This window comes from Gigantopelta aegis, chromosome 3 (genome assembly GCF_016097555.1).
Source record: "Gigantopelta aegis isolate Gae_Host chromosome 3, Gae_host_genome, whole genome shotgun sequence".
Taxonomy (NCBI): Eukaryota; Metazoa; Mollusca; class Gastropoda; order Neomphalida; family Peltospiridae; genus Gigantopelta; species Gigantopelta aegis.
In genome coordinates, this window is record NC_054701.1 from 15114851 (window position 1) to 15135881 (window position 21031).

Sequence of the window (21031 nt, forward strand, 5' to 3'; positions counted from 1 at the left end):
TTATAACTTGGGGGGTCGACTTATAAAGAGGGTAAAAAAAATTCACCCAAAAATATTACTGTTTTGGGGATTATTTTACAAGTTTTATTGTTGAAGTATGCCCTGTATTTATACTCAAATATGTTAATTTGACACATTTATTTTTTATAACCTTTTTTTTTTGGCATTAGAATGGTTTTGGTAATGCAAAAATGCGTGCGATCTCACTCACATGCCAAAAAAACAGTCCACTTAGTTAAAATAACAGTCATCACTAATAGCAAAAATGTAAACAATACTAACTACCTGCTGCCCGAGTTTATTTTGAAATCTGGTCACTGGCATTAATAGTTGTTCAAACAATGTTTTGTTGGTGATTAACTTCATGAATATTACTGAGCTTTCCCTTAAAACAGCTTAGACTGATCTCTACAGTTCACTAGAGCAATAGGGACATACATCATTTGGTACAAAACCGGTGTATTTTCCAGAGTTATCCTCCTTACATGTATTAATATGGCGGCAAAACATGTGATTAACTGATACTTTCAGTTTTATCGTAGTGATCTGTTTTCAGTGTTTATAAATAAAGTTGTTGTCTGTGCACAAAACCATGCTGTACAGTGCCATACGGTAACAGTCAAACAGCTTTCACTATCTACTAAGGGAATGTTTCGTTTTGATGCTATGTAGTTTGACTGCGATGTACAAAACGTGAAAACCGAAGTTTGTAAAATAATTTTCTTTTGTTCAAATATTGTACATTATTGTTCTCATGTGCTGAAAATAAGAAATACTTCAATATTTATAAGTTGTTTTTCATGGGTCGACTTATAAACGGGTCAATAAAAAAAATATGTTTTCAGGGCTTGAAATTAGGGACTTGACTTATAGCCGAGATCGACTTACAGGCGAAGATATAAGGTAACCATATTCTACCAGAGACCATAATGTAATCCATAAAGCTCTTAACACTCTCTTAAACAACATTGCATTTTCTTTGCAACTTTTTTGTTTTTCGCACGAATCAGGCCACAGGTCAATAAAAGAGAGATAATACATACATTTATCAGTGTAATGAGCAGTGATATGAATGACTGATAAAGATTAATACGCATCATCATAAGTGTGTCTGAAGAGATTTGTTTTAAATAAAAGGAATTGTAAAGGTAATAATTTATCATACTGGTTTGTATTTACCTGTACATGGATTACCAGACAGTATGCTTATTTTTATTCCTGCAAGAAATGTGTTACATGCTGAAGAAATGAATTACTGATCATTAAAGTTATTTACCTGTCTATTACATAGAAGTTATCTCCATCATCACCTTGATCTATTACATGATGACCAGGTTGTACCTACATAAAATGAAAAAATAACCATGTACACCAAGATATGCTTATTATCCATATGGTTAAATAAATATTAATAATAAAAAATCCCACTCCCAACATACTGTGTGTGTGTGTGTGTGTGTGTCTGTCTGTCTCAAAATTGGACTCTAAGCTCAAAACAGAATGTTGTTCATGTCTCTAGTTAACCTTCTGAGTACTGCAGGCGAGATATTTCGCCCGACGTCACGTCAGTTGACATACTGTACACTGTATACAGTGCATTCCCCAATTCATATTTACCCGCCGTTTTGCACACGACATTCACCGGAAACGGAAATATAATAAAATATATTTTTTTTTTTTTCAAAATGGTGGCTTTTGTTATGATTTTTTCAATTGAAAATACCTTGAAGTTTTGAGCTCAAAAAGTGGTTTTCGGCAAGTATTTTCGCTTGACAACAATGGCGGCACGTCGCGGTCACTTTCAGGGATCGATAGCTGATTGTGACAGCTAATTTGATAATAAATTTGATCATTTTACCAACAACAAAAATTACCAAATATTGCAATATGAATCATAGTTCGGGTTTAAAAAAAAAGTCTGGTCAGAAAACTACTGTTATCGGGAATAATGGACATAAATACTGGACAGCTGGCCACAAATGCCTGTAAGTAAACAGAACTTTTTTGATTTTTTGGCTAATTTTAATCACCATTAGCCGATCTAAAAATAATAAAAATTACAAAAAGACACGAAAATAATACTTACCGATTCATATATGAACTTTATTTCATGTATTTATAAAACATTTAAGTGAATATATGTGAGTAAAAATTATAAACTTGTACCCACTCAACGTGGTTTTTGTTAAAAATTAATCCAGTAGTCTAAAGGTTAATAATCTGTACAGAACTTAACCTTTTTAAACAGGATACCTCTTAAAATTGGACATATTACTTAATTTGGTACCAAGGGTGTCCGGTTTAGAGGGGTTTTACTGTATGTATGTATGTATGTATGTATGTATGTATGTATGTATGTATGTATATATATATATATATATATATATATATATATATATATATATATATATATATATATATATATATATATATATATATATATATATGATAATTAATCGGAGTAATATCACATTTCTATAGGCCAATGTGTGCTCAACTGGACCAGCTTGGATGTGTTGACACCAGAAAATATTGTTTACTTTTTTGCTACTCAATAAATTTATCACAAGTGTGTGCTAGACAAAGCTCATTAAATTTATTGAAGCATGGTATTAGATGAAATGAAATACATGTATTTAATATTGATGCCTGATGTAAGGTCATTCTGTACATTCTGTGTTTTGGTATGTTAGTCATCTAACAGCAGCTGATTAAACAATGTGCTGAAGAGTTATTAAATTTGCCTTCAGTGACCTATGATGATTATTTTACTCATCTAGGAACACCTTATGCATTCATACGCTCACTTTATTCAGGTGTGTAATTTTAGCACCTTTGATTAATTAAATACAACCATTTACAGCTCTTGTTTGTTCAAGACTTCATTTAAACATAAATGAAGTGGATTGGCAAATGGCCATAATAATGCCTTTCTGCAATATAACACTGACAGTACGTACAACAAAATACAGTACAGTTATGCCATAATAGTGACTTTCTGCAATATGACACTGACTACATATAACAGATACAGTACAGTTGACAGTACAGTTATGCGTGACTTTTTGCAATATGACACTGACAGTACATACAACAGAATACAGTACAGTTATGCCATAATAGTGACTTTCTGCAATATGACACTGACAGTACATACAACAGAATACAGTACAGCTGACAGTACAGTTATGCCATAATAGCGACTTTCTGCAATATGACACTGACAGTACATACAACAGAATACAGTACAGTTGACAGTACAGTTATGCCATAATAGCGACTTTCTGCAATATGACACTGACAGTACATACAACAGAATACAGTACAGTTATGCCATAATAGTGACTTTATGCAATCAACACTGACAGTACATACAACAAAATACAGTACAGCTATGCCATAATAGTGACTTTCTGCAATATGACACTGACAGTACATACAACAAAATACAGTACAGTGACAGTAGTAGTTATGCCATAATAATGACTTTCTGCAATATGACACTGACATTACATACAACAGAATACAGTACAGTTAACAGTACAGTTATGCCATAATAGCGACTTTCTGCAATATGACACTGACAGTACATACAACAGAATACAGTACAGTTATGCCATAATAGTGCCTTTCTGCAATATGACACTGACAGTACGTACAACAAAATACAGTACAGCTATGCCATAATAGTGACTTTCTGCAATATGACACTGACAGTACATACAACAAAATACAGTACAGTGACAGTAGTAGTTATGCCATAATAATGACTTTCTGCAATATGACACTGACAGTACATACAACAGAATACAGTACAGTTGACAGTACAGTTATGCCATAATAGCGACTTTCTGCAATATGACACTGACAGTACATACAACAGAATACAGTACAGTTGACAGTACAGTTATGCCATAATAGCGACTTTCTGCAATATGACACTGACAGTACATACAACAGAATACAGTACAGTTGACAGTACAGTTATGCCATAATAGCGACTTTCTGCAATATGACACTGACAGTACATACAACAGAATACAGTACAGTTGACAGTACAGTTATGCCATAATAGTGACTTTATGCAATACAACACTGACAGTACATACAACAAAATACAGTACAGCTATGCCATAATAGTGACTTTCTGCAATATGACATTGACAGTACATACAACAAAATACAGTACAGTGACAGTAGTAGTTATGCCATAATAATGACTTTCTGCAATATGACACTGACAGTACATACAACAGAATACAGTACAGTTAACAGTACAGTTATGCCATAATAGCGACTTTCTGCAATATGACACTGACAGTACATACAACAGAATACAGTACAGTTGACAGTACAGTTATGCCATAATAGCGACTTTCTGCAATATGACACTGACAGTACATACAACAGAATACAGTACAGTTGACAGTACAGTTATGCCATAATAGTGACTTTATGCAATACAACACTGACAGTACATACAACAAAATACAGTACAGCTATGCCATAATAGTGACTTTCTGCAATATGACATTGACAGTACATACAACAAAATACAGTACAGTGACAGTAGTAGTTATGCCATAATAATGACTTTCTGCAATATGACACAGACAGTACATACAACAGAATACAGTACAGTTAACAGTACAGTTATGCCATAATAGCGACTTTCTGCAATATGACACTGACAGTACATACAACAGAATACAGTACAGTTATGCCATAATAGTGACTTTCTGCAATATGACACTGACAGTACATACAACAGAATACAGTACAGTTGACAGTACAATTATGCCATAATAGTGACTTTCTGCAATATGACACTGACAGTACATACAACAGAATACAGTACAGTTATGCCATAATAGTGACTTTCTGCAATATGACACTGACAGTACATACAACAGAATACAGTACAGTTGATAGTACAGTTATGCCATAATAGTGACTTTCTGCAATATGACACTGACAGTACATACAACAGAATACAGTACAGTTACGCCATAATAGTGACTTTATGCAATATGACACTGACAGTACATACAACAGAATACAGTACAGTTATGCCATAATAGCGACTTTCTGCAATATGACACTGACAGTACATACGACAGAATACAGTACAGTTGACAGTACAGTTATGCCATAATAGTGACTTAGTGCAATATGACACTGACAGTACATACAACAGAATACAGTACAGTTGACAGTACAGTTATGCCATAATAGTGACTTTCTGCAATATGACACTTAACAGTACATAAAACAGAATACAGTACAGTTGAGAGTTTCTGAAAACCGTGAATAATAATCATATCAAAATCCAGGCAGCTTTATAGTCCTGTGATCAATCCTAGCCATGAATAAAATCAAGGGGAACTGAAGATCACTCCCCTTCAAGTATGCCAATCAAGCAATCACATAAAAGTTTCTAATGAAATTCATAAAAAATAGTATTAAAAGCAATCAATTTGCAGCTTTCCTAAAACTTCCCAGGCAGCGTAGAGAGGAGCGGGAGTGTGAAGATTGGGTAATCCATATTACTTAAAACGTGTGTGCGTAGGTGGGTTGCATGCACGCACATGTGTGGGCATCTTTTATACTGTATTTAGTTCCTAAAACATATCTTAAGTGTTATTTAGAGTCATGTTAATCTGAACCAAGATTTAAAATAAAACATGTTCATTCTCCTTCCTGTAACCAGAGTATGACAAATATTTTGAAAAGTCACTAGCCACAGGGCTAGTGGCTTTGTAAAAACCACTAGCCCAAATTCCTTATCAATTATAACTGGATTTTTATATAATTTTTGTAACATTATACATTTACAAGTATAACGGTAAAATAAGACAATCACTTAAATCATGTTGTAACTCAGTTTTGTCATGTCATACGTTTGGTCTTTTGTCAAGTGTGATCCATCGTCATTGTCCCGTTTTCGCTTTTGCCTTCCCCCGGGGAAAAATAATTGAGCAAATTCATGGTTGGTATCTAAACCCACTATTAAAATAATTAAATTTAAATGAGGGTACGACAGTGTGACACACGGTAATAGATGGTTAGGTGTATTTGGTAGTGGGTTATACATTTACTAAATGATTTAGGGCCTACTATTTATGTCGCCAGGAACACTGTGTAACAGTGATGCCAATTGCTCAAATACAGGGCATAATCCCCTGTCAGACCGATATCAAAAGAATATAACGGAGACATCTAATCCGTTGTTTAAATGATGAAAAAAAAAGATGTATTATCTTGTATCGGTAGCTTAACACATTACCCAAACCGCTACACGTAATAGGCCAAGCCGAGTCGTTGCATGTGCGGCTACCATTAAAGTAAATTGTTTCCCTGATTGCCGATAACCACATGTAAGCTAAGTGTTAAATTAGAAAACAATAGGTAAATAAAACAAACACTGAAATTCAAAGCATGACTGGGGTTTACTTGATTGTGATTAACCTGTCATCGCGATTGGTGATTTCCAAGTTCTTAGCCTAAAACATATGTGCGAGATTAACCACCACGTGACGTGTCCAACCAATCAAAACACGCGTGTCATTAGACTTATTTCCTGTGCCAGAAACTTGTAAGGGAAAAGTAAACAATGCATGCTGTAACTGTGATGATGTAGAGATAGCATGTTACTGCAGTTTGCAGACCTAGTTCAAGTGGATTATTATTATATACTGACTGCGTTGTTGATATTATTCGATGACATATGTCACAATAAAATTTATTAAATGAAATTTCAGCCGAGAGAAACAGAAAAAAGAAGAGAAAAAACCCCATGAGCGATAAGGATGGTGGGTACCAATAGCCCAGGGGACTAGTGGTTTTACGTTTCTCACTAGCCCGAACTTAAAAACCACTAGCCACGGGCGTCGGGCTAGCGGATTTGTCGAACTCTGCTGTAACTACTTAATTAATTTATAAACAAGTTTTGATCTGCTGTCATTCTGTTTGGCAAATGTATACAATGTAGCTGTGAATATTAGTTCGTTTCATGAGAACAACACATCAAACAATTAGTTAATTTTCACCACCTGTATCGTAAAGGGTGCTTGCCTGATTTCCCAAAGGGTAAAATGCCCCTTCTGTCCAACAAACTCTATTGTCATAATCCAAAGTATGTGCTGTCCTGACTTTGGAAAGTGCATATAAAATACATTTTTTTTAACTAACCAGAGTTGTCTCTTTGCCAACAATGACTTTCTTCATACTACACATTTCAAGAAGACTAGACACTGTTGCATTTTATGCCTTCGAGTCCATCTGAATGTTGGATAATAATGATCCCTATAAATTATTACACATCTGACAAACTTCCCAACACCGAGCACAACAGCAACGTGCCAAGCTGATGATGCAAGTGACGAGAAATCAATACTCGCAAGATGTCAAGCAGTCTGCCACAAATCCTCCTCGTTATTTTGTAATTTACTTTTTTTAACAGCGATCTGCGAAAGTAATTTATATCACACACACACACACACACACACGTCTTGTTATTGTTTAGCTGCAGTAGCTGCTGCTATCGTAATCTGTTTTACAAGAATACAAGAAGCTATCACTGATGGAAGACTTGAGGCTTATTCCTGAGGCAAACATAAGTTGTATACCGTTAAAGCTCTTTGTTTTTTCAAACTGTGTGTAGTTACTGGTAGCCAGTAAAAACAATCTAAACCAATATTTACTGAAAACTGATCAATACTGGTAGATGTTTAGAATCTACACATATATGTATACAGGCATATGTAATATTAGGAAACGACTGACTCTTACCTTTACTTCAAACATAGCATCTAACACTTCACTGATTTGTTCCTGAAAAAACAAAAAGTTAGTAAAATATCTGTGTATATTTTCCTTTGTTTTTATTAGGTTTTTTCTCTTTAACCATACATAAACAAACATTCCTGCTATCATGTCAGTCTGCCTACTGAGATGGTAACACCAACCTAAAATCGTACATCTGAATGTACATGCTAACATTAATGATGAAAGGTCAGACACCAAAATGACCTTGATGAAAAATTGGGGATACCTTTGATCTGTGTGTGTGCACGCACGCGCGCATGCGCATGCGTGTGTTTGAGTGCATGTGTATAACTAAGCTTTCTACTAAAGAACAAGGACAATTTATAGAGGATATATAAATTCTAAAGAAATCTTGAGATTTTTCATCTCTGAATGATCCATCACCAAGAAGGTCTCTAGAATTCTTTCTAATTCTGGGGTGTTTGAATGGCATCCTTCCTTGTCATCTCCTTAAACTTAAACGTTCTGGGAGAAACAAGTTTCTGTTTGATTCTTTATTTTTTATTATTATTTCCTTAAAATAAATTTTATTATGCCCAGATCAATGACAATTTCAGAGTTGAGGAGCCCTGAATCACTGTCTTACAATATGCTTTTAATTGCATCAAATATAACAGAATGTTAGTATTTGAAGGCTTACCCTGTACATGGCCACATTAGCCAATTGCTAATTTTTATTTAAAATGGCTACATTTAATTTTTGGCTAATAAAATATTCCTTAAATTAACCACATTTTAATAAATACTGGACATACATGTACATATCTGAAAATTGGCTAAACCAAAATATTTTCCAATGTGATCCTAGAGTATTAACCTTCTGACTACTGTACGCGAGGTATATAACCCGATGTCACGCCAGTCGGTATTAAACACTGTATACAGTGCATTTCCCAATTCATATTTCCCGCTGTTTTGCAAACGGCACTCACAGCAAATGGAAATTTAATGCAGAAAACAATTTACATGACAGCATGCTAGCATTTGTTTTTCATTTTTTAATGGAAAATACCTTAAAATGTTTAATTAATAAAGTGGTTTTCGACAAGTACTTTCACTTGACAACGATGGCAGATCACTACAGTAATTTTCAGGGATCGATAGCTAATTGTGACAGCTAATTTGATAATAAATTTGATTTGTTTTACCAACACTGAAAATCACCAAATATTGGGATATGAATTGTACCGTATATTGCAGTGTATTAGCCGACCTCTTAGTTTGACACTAAATATCAAGTACAAAATCATCGGCTTCGTGTATAAGCCGAAGTCATCTTTTGTCCAGTTGCACATTGTATTGGTTTCAATAATACTGTCAAATGATAGACTTGTGCTTTTCTTTTTCATTGTATTTTTTCCCCTTTAATTATTACAGACACGGTAATCGTCATCACAATGCTAACGTCTTCCATGCCGTGCAAAACTAATTTAGTACCGATAAATCATAACAGGAAAATAAACAATTCAAGCTGTAACAACATATCATTGCACATAAGTAATTAAATTATTCACTGGACAGCAAATAATAAACTCATTAAGGCATGTTTAATCCCTGTTTTACCCTCCACACAGAAAAACGATTCTGTCGTTCATGGCTGTTGTTTACACAGAATTGTGTAATCCAATCAAATAAGAGCTTACAAAATGATATAGACAGAGGTGTCAAACAAAGATGGCGGAACACGTTTTTACCATTGAAATGACAATAAAACAAGTAATTTTTATTATTATTCATCAAACTATTAATGCATTCAAGAACAAAAAACTACATAATATTGCATGATGGGGTGTATTATTTATACTACTCAAAAGAATTTAAGGGTCAGACGATATTTTCGACATTATTTTCTGAATGTCAATTATATTAGCTAGACCATAATGTCACGCATGGTATTGTTCCATTTTGACGAAAGTGGGTCTAAGCAACCCATAAATGAATTAAAATCCACTGTCATTGACACTGTCGACTAGTTCTAATGGCGAAAACATGCTTACATTTGCACGTAAATTAGGGCGAAAGCGAAAGGTCTGCTAAGTGCCCATAACTTGCTTTTTCACAAAGCGCTTCATTTGCACGCTTTGCACGTGTATTCCATGTTCCCAATGCTGAATTTCCGTATAATTGGAGCTTGCGTTCGTGTACGGTGCACACTCCAAATTCGACAATGGTACGACTTCAACTGACTATCGAAGATCGAGGAAGGGCTATTGCTTGGCTTCAGGATAACAATACGCAAAGAAATGTTGCTCTGAAACTTGGTGTCAGTCAGAGTGTCGTTGGCCGACTGTGGCAACGGTACCAAGCAACGAATTCTGTTCGAAATCGTCCACGTTCGGGAAGACCCCGAAGCACTACAAATAGAGAGGACCGCTACATCACCAATATGGCTCTACGTCAACGCACAACCACTGCACGCCGATTACGTGACAATCTGCGGACTGCGACTGGAACTCGAGTGTCTGATCAAATCATACGCAATCGTCTGAGAGCCAATAATCTACGCTGCCGTCGCCAGGCTGTTCGACCACCACTCCTACCACGTCACAGAATGGCCAGACGTCACTGGTGCACGCTTCATCTGCGGTGGCAATGTGTTCAGTGCGGTCGAGTGATGTTCACTGATGAGTCCAGGTTTAGTCTCCAGTTCAACGACGGTCGGGTTCGTGTCTACAGACGTCCTGGGGAGCGCTTCGCTGACGTTAACGTTAGACAACGTCACCGGTTCGGTGGTGGCAGCGTCATGGTGTGGGGCGGCATCTCTATCCACCACAGGACCCTCCTCTATGTGGTGGATGGCAATCTGAATGGAATCCGCTATCTGAATGAGATTATCCGGCCGTTGGTTCTCCCAGGCCTTCAGCAGATTGACGGCGGGGCAGTTCTGCAGGATGACAATGCCAGACCCCACCGCGCCAGGGTGGTAACGGACTTTCTCAGACAACAAGGTATCGCCAGGATGGATTGGCCAGCATATTCGCCTGACTTGGCCCCAATAGAGAACACCTGGGACGAATTAGGCAGGAGAGTTCGGGATAACCATGCCCCTCCGGCCAACCTTCATGATCTGGGTCAACTTCTTATGGCAGAGTGGCAGGCCATTGCCCAAGAGTTCTTCAGACGTCTGATCAACAGCATGAGGCAACGATGTGTCGAGTGTATTCGCGCCAGGGGTGGATTCACACACTATTAAATGAATGTTCTAATGTGTAAAATCCATGTTTGACAACCTTCAACTTTGACAGCATGTCATGCGACTTTCTTGTATACAGTGACATTTATTTGTGGGGTTTTGTAAATATGGAACAATAAATTAAATTTTTGGTGTAGTTTACATCATCAATCTAATACACTCTGAAACTTATTTGGTTATAAATTTTTGACCCTTAAATTCTTTTGAGTAGTATATATTGTGCACAAATTATTGTTACATAAGCTGTGAAAGGCTCTAAGGGTCTGATCAAAATTTGTAAGTCGGGGTCGGAAGTGTTTTCGATCGGAATTTTATGAACCAATTTGTTGCCTCCGTGTATTTATAGCCGACTCTCTTCTTTTGGAAAGTATTTCTAGACTTCAAAAGTCGGCTAATACACGGCAATATACGGTAGTTTTTTTTTTTTAAATTCTGGTCAGAAAACAACTGTTATCAGGAATAAGGAACATAAATACTGAACAGCTGGCCACAAACACCTGTAAGTACACATAACTTTTTCGTGTTTTTGCCTAATTTTAATCAACATTAACTGATCTAAAATATGATTAAAATTATAAAACCCCACAAAAAATAATACTTACAGATTCAAATAGGAACTTTAGTGAATATATGTGAGTAACAATTATGAACTTGTACCCACTCAATGTGCATTTGTCAAAAATTTATCCATTAGTCTAAAGGTTAAGTGAAAGATTTGCTTTTTGGAACAGAATTCTTCATTTAACTTGAATGCATTCAAAATGCATCCACAACCCATCAAAGGTTGTCTGGACTACAAACAAGAAAATTCAATGGTTATGGCAAATGATCACTGCAGTCAAACAATATTATATATATATGTAATTAACAACTGAAACTGCTAAAGACAAACAACCCAAGGACAAAAACAAATACTTGTTAAAAACAAAAATTAAAACATGTAATGGCTAAAAGAAAATACTCACAGAATCTAATGCTCTAAAGAGAAGAATGCTTCGAACAGCATCACTTAATCTTTTTCTTTGTTCATCAGACTTTGGATGAATTATCTGAAAAACACAACCGGAGAACATTTCACTTATAAATAGATGCTAGAGGCAGTACCCATCTATAACAATTTTAATAGCAACTCTGGAGGAACAAAAAAGAAGAAAAATACAAAAACACACAGAAGACCCCCCAAAACAACACACACAGCCCCTACCCCCCCCCCCCCCCCCCAAAAAAAAAGAAAGAAAGAAAAAAAAGAATGAAAGAATGAGAGTTACCTTTTGTCCAACAAGACAAATACATTCAAGGACTTGCCTATATAGTCGTGCTGGCTTTAATATATGAATATATGTGAGTAACAATTGTGAACTTGTACCCACTCAATGTGGATCAGAATAATTCCATTCATTTGGTATAAATAAGTATCCTCAGAAAATATATGAGGGTATGGATTTTATCCATATTTACCTTTGTAAAAGTACCTGCCTTTGTGTCTACTAATTAATTTTATGCTATGAGCCCTCTCTGAGTTGCCTTGGGGATTTACATAAAACATTAAAATCCAAGAAGCCTGAAGCCAACATAAAATATTGGGGTTTTTAGTTCTAGGATTTATAATAAGCCAGGTTTGTTGCAAAATATATTACTTAGGTAATTAAATCTGCTAACATTGGCTATAATACAGTGAAGGAAGGTCGGTTTAGTTCAGTACTGTTGTTAACAGCTGCTGTAAAGTTGTCAATATTCACAAATGCATTTCAAGTTATTTTTTAAAATCTAATTAAACTTAAAGGAGCTCAATTACGGATTTAGTGGGCCTTGTTTCTCTAAATATGCATTATAAATGAAACTTACATTCATTTGGAATACCAAACCTAGTTACTGTATGATCCAAAACATTTTAATTGAACTACGATCGAGGGAATTCCATGATACGCTTCATTTTTAAAATTTGGAACTCTTCTTGTGATGAGACATAAAAAATACGGAAAAACAGACTCGTAGTGATGAGGCTATATGTATACGAAAACCATATACGGTATTTTTGGATTTTATATAAACGATCGCCGTGTATACAGACTTGGCAAATGAGAGCCGGCTATATACATGGCAAATAGGGGTGCAATGATACGGTCAAAACAGTATTGCGATATAAGAAACTGTATTGCAATATTTATTATAATATAGTTGATATTATTTAAATTTAATATTTATGGGCATTTTTCTTTTTAAATGAAAACAGAAGACATAACTTTTTAATGATCTTTATTAGTTTCAGCTATCAGGCTAAATGGTTTAGGCCATATTTTTATTTTTTAATACAATACTAATCTACTGAACACTGGTGTGATTGTGTCATACTTTTCATAAAGTGTCACATTCGGAAATCCTTACTATTGGGCTTTTCCGTTGCTGCTCGCTTGATTGGCTGAAGTATTCCAAGTTCAGTGAAAAACAGTGAAGTGTGATTCTCATTTGTTGGTTTATTTCTTTGAAGATGATAGCCGTAGCCGTATTCCAACGTAAATGAACAATGAATGATAATGTGCAAGTAACAAAACATTTATTTGTAATCATCATTAATTGGTTATTTTCATTGGACTTTTCATTTTGTTTAGAAGTTAGAACAAAGTATAAATGACCTATCACTTCGTATGCCAACAAGTAAGCTGACTACACTTGACATGATTGTTACATACACGGCCTTCGTATATATAGTCACATCGTATATAAACACCGTCTAGTTCAGAGTATTCTTTAAAAATGTAACAATTTCTATTCCAAGTCGGCTGTTATGGCATATTTTGCATTATAATGAATTTGACAAGGTGGAAAATGAAGGTGTTCATGATCCAGATGTCAGGGCTCGCGCTGTCATTCGCCAATTGTGAAAAATGAAACAAATTTGCGAAAGAATTTTTGGTTTGGCGAAAAAATTTGCAAAAGATGTTTTTCCATCTCATTTTTTAGAAGTAAACATGTTTAACCAGTTTTGTTCAGTTGATCCGCCTTGCGGTGTGAATAAGCGTTATTTGCATGTCCACGTGGCCAGTCTACTATTCAGCAGTGTACTGCCAGCTGCTTGTCATAAAGCTTGAAAACGCGATTAAATAAAATGAAATACTTTTTAAAGCCGCACACCCTAGTTCTATCCAGCGAAAATAAATTATAATTTGGTTAATCTACAAACCTGTAACACACTTAGATCACGTTTTTATCAAATGGAGTGAAAAAGCAGGTTTTATATCGATAAATACCATGGGAATCCCCATGTCCCAATTGCTTGAAATAATTTTGAAAGTTAGTATTCTGATGTCACCGGTAGATGTCGCTCGAGCACAACAATGCCTACGTCACGACAAATTTCACAGACTTGGGGTGCGTTCTTTTCACCTCTCCTGGACATGTTCCAACTGTTCTGTCCTGGTTGTATCCCTTCTCCAGATATCGTAAGACTTCGCAAAATTATTGGTTTTAAGGGTTTGTAACGTTTTGTATTGAGACACTTACTTGTCTGAACTTTATTGTTACTGAAAATGTTCATGAACTGTGAAGAAAAATCTCACAAATGAACAACAACAAATCGGATGTTGATTGCGCGAACCGTGCAGGAGAAAACAAACCGAACCAAAATGATAACGGTCACGTGGTATACCAACGTCTGTGACATTGAAATGGAAATATCCCGTCTAAAAATAGATTAGACCTTGTCTGCTCAACGTTTTTTTTCTCAAACATGCGTGCGTTTTTAAGAAATAAGAAAAAAGCATTTTGTGGTATTACAAAAACCAGGATTACCAAAAAACACTTCCGGTGAATGGAAATGTATATTCTAAATAATAAACGGTAAGTAAAGTGCAATTTTATTTGTGAAAAAATGGGTTTAATAGCGAAAAACAATGCCGTAATGGTTAACAACTAGCCGTAACTAGGGTGTGTCCCTTTAAGACATGTTGCATTGTTGATACTAAATGTTTGATTACTATCGACTACAAGTTTTACTTTTTATTAGCTATGTTTTGTCATACCGGTTAATGTTATAAATCTAGGTCACATGGTTGATTTCATTTCCACGAAGTGGGTGTGTTGGTGAGGAATACATATTGTTTCTCACTTATATACAATCATTATTAGTTAAAACTTTCTACGTTTACAGATTATATTTCAACATATTGTACCATGATTTGGTGTTTTTCTCTTTGATGTCAACTGGGGTGTAACTGCAATACCATGGTATAACTGAAACTGTGCGGGTAACTGAAGTTAACTGCACAGTTTTTAGGTCACACCCCTCAGACGCGTAAATCATGGTACAAAACAGTTATATCATTGGTTTTGATTCGTTAACTGTATTTAGACGGCGGGCACTCGACTCAGTCTCATGCTGCCGTCTAAATACAGTTGACTTGTCAAAACCATGATATAACTATTAATTAAAAGGCGAAATTATAATTCATGTGTGCTATATCTACTGATATAATACTAACGCCGACATGATACATCCCTCCGCCCCTTGCACAGAAATACAAAACTCGAAACCGGTGTGAAACTGAAAGAGGTTTTTTCCCCACTTGTGAAAGACTGTCGCACGCCAGTGTTTTGATAGCAATAACATAAAGACGTTTCCTTTGTTGGGTGACTGGCTATAACCTTGAGTTGGACACCATACTAATTATGAATAGTATTCAGTTATAAATCATACCGGGAAGTTAGGAGGGTTACAAAATGAGGTCATGGCGTAGGGTATGATCAAGAGTTGTGCACTTTTAATTAAAAAAAAAATTCATAAATAAAACAGTCAGTCTGGCCATTTTGTTTCTTTAAAATATGATTTTTCTATTATATACAATAATACATCCATTACCAAAGAGATTAACGATACATGCCTATAGGCCTGTGGCATTGGAACAATATCTGGAGGGGGTAGCACAGTCTCTGGTGGGACTATTGAGTTTTATCTCTATATAAAGCAGAAAAGAAAAAAGATATCCAAAATAAGAACAAAAAATCTAATGTTTATAAATTTATAATGTTGATAAAATTAATGCCAGTGACAGGGAAAGAAGGAAGTGTGTGGGAGACAATTGTTAAAGAACTTTAGAGGGGTGATTATTTCATCATTACAAAACATAACGTGGGCAGGGTTACAAAAAACGTCAGATCTTACATTATGTAATTGTTAAGTCTCCATAATTGGACATTTATAAACTTCTTTTGTCATTTTCAAATTATTTTGATGTCTCATCATATTTAAAAAAAATTGTAATAAAAACAAAAGGGCATTGGGTCCTGTTCTGGACCTCATTTATTCCAGCATTTTGTACACGTATCTCGAAAGCTCAGATACTGAATGATATAAGTTGTTAGGCTATTAAATATGTAAACATTGTGTACCGTTACTTACATTTCACACTTTTGGTGCAAAAATATATGTATAGTATATATCTTAGTCTGGTGAATCTTTTTGGGAACATATATATTGGATCAAAATTCACTTGATTCTTTCAAATTACAGAGAAACATACAATTTATATCATTCTCTGATGCATACAAAAAGTAAAATTGTCTCTTTTGTGATATACCACTCGTGATGCACTGACTTCAATGAGCCCATCAACGGGGATTGACCCTAGACTGACCGCACATCATACAAGTGCTTTACCACTGGGCTACAGCCAGTCCTAGACATCAGCAGCATTTCATTATTAGATTACAAGACAAAAACTGAATAATAAGTACATTTTAGCACATACAATATTATAAAGAACGAGATTAAAAATAAAATCTTTTGACTGAAATGCAAATATATTACTGGCGAATATATATTTAGATTGGCGAAAGAAATTGAAGATTGGCGAATGTTTTGGCGAACAAAAATAGCAACCCAGGGCAAGCCCTGCAGATGTTTACAGCTTTTCGCGTACGACTAACGATAAATTTACCTACAGATGCAAAGGCCTAACTAGTCGGGATTGGCAATGTTTAACATGCTTCTGTTACTAAAATAAATTAATGTATAAGCTTATTATCATTCAGTACATGTTTTTATTATTTTTTAACAACTTATTTTCATTGTTTTTTTTCTTTTCTATTTACCCTACGTCGCAGAGGATGGTCAAGCATTCTTATTACATGAGCTTGGTCAATCGTTTCGACACTGCGGTTATTCGGAGAATGCCCGTCACATGACTCAAAATAATACGCCATACCTCTGCTCTCCAAATAGCCGTTATTTTTCTCAGAATTATGGATCGTACCCATAATTCAATTTTTTTTTATATATAAAATATCAATAATAAATGTGATATAGTGATTATGTAGATGGTTCAATAAAGTACTTTTAGGTACAAATCAAATGTATATATTGTCATATATATAATACCTTGTTGGGTCAATAATTAGGTCAACCATCTGTGAGAGAGCACGTTTAATATTTCAATGGTTCTGAGTTGACATTTTGATGTCAGCATGTTTGTACTTAATTTGAGCGTGGTTATTTTAGGCATCTGTATTTTGGGACAATTAACATTTATCGCCTCAACTCTGATGCAGTACATTCTATTTTATAGAATCTGTTGTATATCATAATACTATCAGTGCATGAATTATTACCAACACTGTATGTTAATCAAATCCACTTTCCATTATCATGATAAAGTCAACTTTCCATTATATGCCTAGCATCTTATAGTTGAATACATTTCTCATCACCCTCTAAGCCCAACTGAATCATGCAGGAGATTATCCAGGAATTTTCACCAGGGTCCCATGGCTGATCGGATTGTGTGATTTTAGTCGTACTTGGGAATTTGTTCGGGCCACTGAATTAATGCATCTGTAATATTATTTAAAACATATAATTAATTATATTCATTTTGGTTTTTTCACATTGTTCTTAATTAAGTAAATAATAAAACAAAAATAATGTTTTTATTGTTCTGATTTTCAGTTATAATATAATGAAGACAAGGGTTCTTAAATTTGTTTGATTCAACTCCCACATCCCTGTTAAAAGTTATACTTATTCACTTGAACGACATAAAGAGAAACTGAAGTTTTCAGTTTGAACTACATTTAATATCAATGTTCACAGTTCAGTATAAGCATTGGCAGCCACACATACCAATTTAAAGTTTTAACTTATTAAATAACTGTTAATACATTTCACAATACCATATAGTGTCAATTACATGTACTTGTGTATCAGTATTGACCAACATGCCAAACCCCCACATATATTAAAACAAAATTATCTAGAGTCTAAAAATGTATACTGGTATGTGAAAAGTACCTACCCGGTACTATAAAGAATAATATTAAAATAAATTAATATCTAATTTATATAGATCTATGATAAAGGGAAAAAACACACAACTTTGTTAGCAAAAACTATACGGCAGTTAAAAGGCTTATTATAACTGTATAATATTTTCTTTCCCACTGGACAGGGTTATCCAGCTTTTGCATGGTGCTAGAAAAATCTGTCCAACTCTATAGGGCTAGATAAATCTGTCTGACCTAAGGGCTAGACGATTTCTACATACGCATTTACGACGATTGACATCATAACTCATGGTTTTAAAAATTCTGTTTGCCATTTCACGTAGTATCATTGTTTTAAAAATATTTAAACAAATTAATATTTTCAACTTTTTATTTATTACGTTGTTGCATTGTTATGCCGTTGCATAAGACTATATTTGTCAGCATATGATTAAATGAGTTGCATTGTTTGTAGGTGAAATGTTTACGAATCGCTTAACAATAAACAAACCGTACGTAGCTTACAAAATTAATGTTTTGTTACTGTAATTAAATGGGCAAGAAAAAGTATCAATCATCGTTATGAGATATAGATAACACAATTCCAACTCTCGATAAACCTCGGCCCTCACAAAAAACGTTTTGTCCCTTGGGGTGGAATTGCCTTATCTATACCTCACAACAGTGATAGATTCTATTTATAATACTACCCACAAATTAGTAATAAAATGAAAAAGAAAATAGGAACCAATTTTATTAGTGTTATTTAATCATATAATGAACTGTAAAAATAATTTAATTATGTAATGTTTGAAAAAACAACAACAAAAAAAACAAACAAAAAACAACACCAAACAAACTCTTTTAAAACTGATTAAAGTTCGCAAACATAAATGGTGGTGTGCTACCTTAGAAGACTGGTCACTACTTGCACTATTATGCCTGCAGTGTTAGAGTAACTGCAGTTTGGGAGCCAGTGATTAGAGGAAAATGGCGGCTAAACAATTTGAAACGTTTTACAATTTGATCTTGGGACTTCAATAAAATGACATCTGTGTATATATCCATAACAGGGATGGGACATACTGGTGGGAAAATATTCATTAGTGAACTGTTGTATATGAAAGGAAATCAAAATAACTGACTTGTGATGTTTTCTTTTCATACGATCGATCGTTGTCTGTAGTGCTAGGGGGTTGATTTAACTTTTTGTTCCCCATCGGGCTCGAACAATGTACTTATTTGGTGGATATGTTAATGACAACTAGCATTTTTCATGCTTTCAAAATTGCAAGAAAAACTTGATAAAATCTTAGGTATCATGTGCAAAGGCCTGGCATAACAGTAGGTTACATCACAGTCTGTTTTGATCATACTTTACAAGATTGTGTTGTGTTACCACAACTGCTTCCAAAAATGTTTGTTTTCTGTGATAATTTTTTACTTTGTTAAATTAATTTATCAGAATAGATATAATTACCAAAATATTTATTCACCAAATTGTGAATTTATAGCCAAGAAATTGTGAATTTTCTTTGACATTTGCTTTTGGGAAGGTGCCGATGTTCGGTACAATGTCTGGATAAATCTCTGTCATGCAATTAAAAAAACAACCCATACCCCCCCCCCCCCCCCCCCCCCCCCCCCCCCCCCCCCCCATCTTCCCACACACCAAAAACAATTCCTAAACTGGATGATCATTTCAGTCTTAAAGATATAATAGCTATGTGACAAAACTTCAAGTTACACCCCAACAACATGCGATCACAGGATGTTGCAAACTCACCTGTACTGGCTATTGATGAAAATCCATGAAGCAAAAAAATAAAAATAAAATAAAAATAAATAAAATGACAAAGTCTTATCCTGTGCTGTCCAGAATTCTGAAAGGTGTCGTACATCTAGATAGGAATTTGTCTGATCATGCATTCAGGTGACCGGTGATATTTTATCATTAATTCTTTAAACTCTTTAATTATCAATACATATATTTTTACGAGGGTACACTACACTCACACATAGATATATCTCGGGGTGTGTGGGGTGTGTGGGGTGTGTGTGTGTGTGTATGGGGTATGGGGGGGGGGGTATGGTTACCCACTTTTCTAAAAGCATATGTTGATTCTGCAAGGAATATGTTATAGATCTACATATTTTGGTTAGTTTTAATTTTAAAAGTGAATCAGGACTTAAAGATTATGGTAGCCCCACTCCCATGGCTAGTGATATTCAATGTTGGGCTAGTAAATAACTAGTATCTCCATGCCCACTGGGTAGTGAAAACAAGTTGTCAAATGCTACTAGTAAGTCTGTTTTATAAATATGAATATCCTGCAAACCACACACACACACACACACACACACACACACACACACAATGTAAGGGTTTTAAAGCTCTATCTCCCTCTTTAGGTAACATACATGTATCTTGATTATTCCTACTGGTAAAATTGTATTTACTTAAAGTAGGGCTAGTGAATTTTAATCATGGCTAGTACATCTTTAAAATCACCGATCCCATGGCTAGTAGATTTTTATTTTTTAAATTCTAGAAGCCCTGTGTATGCTAATATTACCACCATCCCCATTCTGTATGGTCATGAATACTTATGAATGGCCCGATATATGCAGTGTAATTGATACCAGTCATGACCAATATGTATAATTATGTATCAATTACATACATTTTTAAATTACATTTAGTAGTTATTATCCCTCAAAACTAAAACCAGACTGCTCAGAAGATATTTAAAATCT

The 21031-nt window shown here is 34.9% G+C and overlaps 1 protein-coding gene across 7 annotated transcripts in view; it reads right to left on the minus strand.

Moving 5' to 3' along the window:
* LOC121367570 (cAMP-dependent protein kinase type II regulatory subunit-like) overlaps positions 1–21031 on the minus strand; it is a 92442-nt gene that overhangs the window by 36392 nt on the left and 35019 nt on the right. For 4 of the 7 annotated variants that reach the window (XM_041491832.1, XM_041491829.1, XM_041491828.1 and 1 more), the window contains exons 4-7: positions 20061–20069; positions 11986–12069; positions 7792–7833; positions 1277–1341 (exon numbers count right to left, since the gene is read on the minus strand). In XM_041491832.1, the coding sequence (XP_041347766.1) occupies positions 1277–1341; positions 7792–7833; positions 11986–12069; positions 20061–20069 (200 nt within the window). The remainder of the gene's footprint in view (positions 1–1276; positions 1342–7791; positions 7834–11985; positions 12070–20060; positions 20070–21031) is intronic. The other 3 variants (XM_041491833.1, XM_041491827.1, XM_041491831.1) reach the window with 1 other exon arrangement.